Source organism: Cynara cardunculus (assembly GCF_001531365.2).
Source record: "Cynara cardunculus var. scolymus isolate 2C chromosome LG 3, CcrdV1, whole genome shotgun sequence".
Lineage (NCBI taxonomy): Eukaryota > Viridiplantae > Streptophyta > Magnoliopsida > Asterales > Asteraceae > Cynara > Cynara cardunculus.
The window spans coordinates 23,445,304-23,448,585 of record NC_037530.1 but is presented as its reverse complement, the minus strand read 5'-3'; the positions used below and the strand labels follow the sequence as shown (position 1 = coordinate 23,448,585).

The 3,282-nt window shown below is 34.5% G+C and overlaps 1 protein-coding gene across 1 annotated transcript; it reads left to right on the top strand.

The window, feature by feature from the left end:
* Positions 1-888: 888 nt before the first annotated feature.
* On the top strand, positions 889-3,008 carry LOC112510130 (G2/mitotic-specific cyclin C13-1-like). Its single transcript, XM_025115435.1, has 7 exons — positions 889-1,215; positions 1,750-1,982; positions 2,074-2,226; positions 2,349-2,382; positions 2,462-2,611; positions 2,694-2,828; positions 2,909-3,008. The coding sequence occupies exons 1-7, from the start codon at positions 889-891 to the stop codon at positions 2,981-2,983; spliced, it is 1,107 nt and encodes a 368-aa protein (XP_024971203.1). The 3' UTR covers positions 2,984-3,008.
* Positions 3,009-3,282: the final 274 nt, after the last annotated feature.

Sequence of the window (3,282 nt, the reverse complement as noted above, 5' to 3'; positions counted from 1 at the left end):
GTAATATATATCTCATTCGAAAATAAGGTATTAGAAAAATGAGATTTACATAAACATTTATTATCCTTAGAGAAGTAAAAGGGTGTTTCAAATTATGCCAAGATATTGGTCAAAATTTAAAATGACTATATGATAAAAATCACGTCTTGTTGAAAATACTAGTAAGGTATCCATGCAATGCCGCGGTATGCATCTTGATCTAAAGTCGATAATATAAAATGTCAATCATGTTTAAATTTTTTGACCATCCCGATGCTAGTTGTATGCACATATAATATAGCTGAGTGTAAATCTTGAATAGATACATTGTACAAATAGGTTTTTATCAAATAAAATATATACATTTTTTTGTTGAATGTATAAGCTTTAAAATTTATACATTTAACATAAAAACTTGTACCTCTTAAAAGTTTCAAGATAATTGTAACTTTTTTTATATCTGTTAACTAGTAATTATAGAAAAATAAAAAGAAAAGGTTTTATGTGATTTAAATATACTTTATTAACAAATCTCAAAAAGTTTTAGCCAAAATCAAAACAGGATTTGGAACTCAAATGAATTATTTGAAGGAAGGCGCTCAATTCAATCTGAAATTTGTGTTTTTTGTTTTCAAGTTTTAAAACCCGCCACCTCATCAATCCAAAACATATGACCTGATCGGTCCACGTGTCATCTACTAATTGGTCCTTCAAAAAAAATTTCAACTCACAAAATGCTCTCGCCCTCCCTGCCATTTTGCCCAAAATTGAATTTTTTTGAAACAAAGTAAAAATGGCGGCATCTCCAATTCTTATTATAACGCACCATTTTTCACACACTTTCACCATCTTCATCTATCGTCTTCTGTTTCTGTATATCGTGTGTTTGCTTAGTGGGAAAACAAATCAATGGCTGACCAGGAGAATAAGAGAGTTACGAGAATGGCGAAGAAGAGGGCTATCGAGGCAATCCAGTCTCAGTTGCAACCGGCAAAGAAGAATAGAGTTGTGTTGGGTGAGCTCTCGAACAATGCGACGGTGTCGAGGAACGATAAGATCGGATCTCACATGGCTAAGATTCAAAAGACGAAATTTAGATCGAAGAAGGTGAAGAAGCCTGTCAAGGCGGCTGTGGAAAAGCAGGAACTGATTGTGGAGAAGATTGAGAAATTGAGTGACCCTCAGTTGTGTGAAGCCTACGTTGCGGACATTTACGAGTATCTTAATAACATGGAGGTGTGTAGCGTTTAATCCCTTTTGTGTTTTCCTTTTAGTTTTAGTTCATATTTATACTGAGTTGGGTTGATTGATTCAATTGCTAATTTTAGGGATTTATCTTCCTATTACAGTTTCTTTGCGCAACTCTTTGTTTACCTTGATTGGAAACGTGTTGTTTTGGTGCCGATTCAATGGGTGTTTCAATTTTGAACTTCATAACGCAAATCTATTGTCGGGGTTGATGTGATTTGATCGTAATAACCAGATATTTATATTAGTTTGTTGATTATAATCGTCCATTTGGTTCTCAATCCTTCTATATTATATTCATAGTTTAAGGTATGTATAAATAAAAAGAAAACTTAAAGGATTTAGGGTTTGATTGCTGCTTGTATGCTTAGATCAAGACTCAGTAAGAAGTCATTTAGTTTGATCCATTTTCCAGATGAAAGATCTTTTCGAAGTCTAGATTTTAATTCAACTTTAGTAGTTAATTCTTCCATTTATTTTGGAAATGCATTGATTGTTTTTAATTTCTAATTGCAAATTCAGAAGGAGGCAAAGAGAAGACCAATGGCAGAATACATTGTGAAAGTACAGAAGGATGTTACTGAAAACATGAGAGGTGTATTGGTTGATTGGTTGGTTGAGGTTGCAGAGGAGTATAAGCTTCTTTCAGACACTTTGTATCTGACCATTTCCTACATTGATAGATTCTTATCCGGAAATGCTCTTAACAAGCAAAGGCTTCAACTACTTGGTGTTTCTTCGATGCTCATTGCTGCGTAAGTATTAGATTTTTGATGATTGGTTTCTTCTTTTAGTGATGCTAGTTTGATTGTTGAATATGAACCATATTGCTTTTTTGGTAAACAGAAAATATGAAGAAATCAGCCCCCCACATACAGAAGATTTCTGTGATATCACTGATAACACATACACAAAGCAAGAGGTTGTGAAAATGGAAGCTGACATTCTTAAAGCTCTCAAGTTTGAAATGGGCAATCCGACAGTAAAGACATTCCTTAGGTAAGAGTGGAAACTATTGAGAATCTAATATATCAGAAACTTTAGTTTTCATTTGTGTTGCATCAAGATTATGTGTTCATTACCTAACTGGTGCCTACTCCTCTTTACTTGTAAATTCACAGAAAACTTATGAGGATTGCTCAAGAGGACCATGAAGTAAGTTCCCATCTTTTCCTGATTGATTTAGCAATCTATATGTTTGAGTGCTTACTTTTGTATCCTTTGCAATCTATAGATGCCAAATTTGCAGTTAGAATTCTTGGGTTATTATTTGGCTGAGTTAAGCTTGCTAGAGTATGGTTGCCTCAAGTTTTTGCCTTCTATGGTAGCTGCATCAGTTATCTTTCTTTCAAGATTCACTGTCAACCCAAGCTCACATCCATGGGTAAGTGGACGCCAACCTATGTACATTTTTTTGGGTATCATAAGAGGGTTGAAATTCTTATAACATGTAATTCCATTTACAGAATTCGGGTTTGGAGCGACTCTCTGGATATAAGCCATCTGACTTGAAAGAATGTGTTCAAATGTTACATGATTTGCAATCAAGCAAAAGAGCAGGCAATTTGGTGGCAGTTAGAGAAAAATACAAGCAACATAAGGTATGTGTAGCATTCTCATGATCAGTTGCATGATTTTTGTTGCCCTCATCTGATTATGTTTTGTGATTTATCTACAACAGTTCAAATGTGTGTCAGAATTATCATCTCCATCAACAATACCAGCTTCCTTCTTTGATGATGTTCAAGAACGATGATTTCTGTTTGGATCAACCAGTACTTTTAAGACTTACAAAAGCAAAGGAGGATTGCATTCAACCAAAAGTCTGGAAACAAGATGAATTGCATAACCTTACATCTGAGAATTTTTGATGGTTTAGCTCAGTTGGGGTCTCTTCTAAATGTCACAAGCAGCCTGATCAAAGTTAGAGCTTCCCCTAAAACTCCCCTAACACAAGCTACAAGTAGAAATGACAATGTTTTATAGAGATCCAATTGTGGATAGAGGTTGGATTTTTGGTTATTTTGGAACATAACACATGACAAAGAAGTTGTT

Coding starts and splice junctions, on each gene's coding strand:
- LOC112510130 (XM_025115435.1), top strand. CDS start 889: ATGGCTGACCAGGAGAATAAGAGAGTTACGAGAATGGCGAAGAAGAGG. Junction 2,227..2,348: donor ACAGTAAAGACATTCCTTAG/GTAAGAGTGGAA, acceptor GTAAATTCACAG/AAAACTTATGAGGATTGCTC. Junction 2,383..2,461: donor TTGCTCAAGAGGACCATGAA/GTAAGTTCCCAT, acceptor TGCAATCTATAG/ATGCCAAATTTGCAGTTAGA.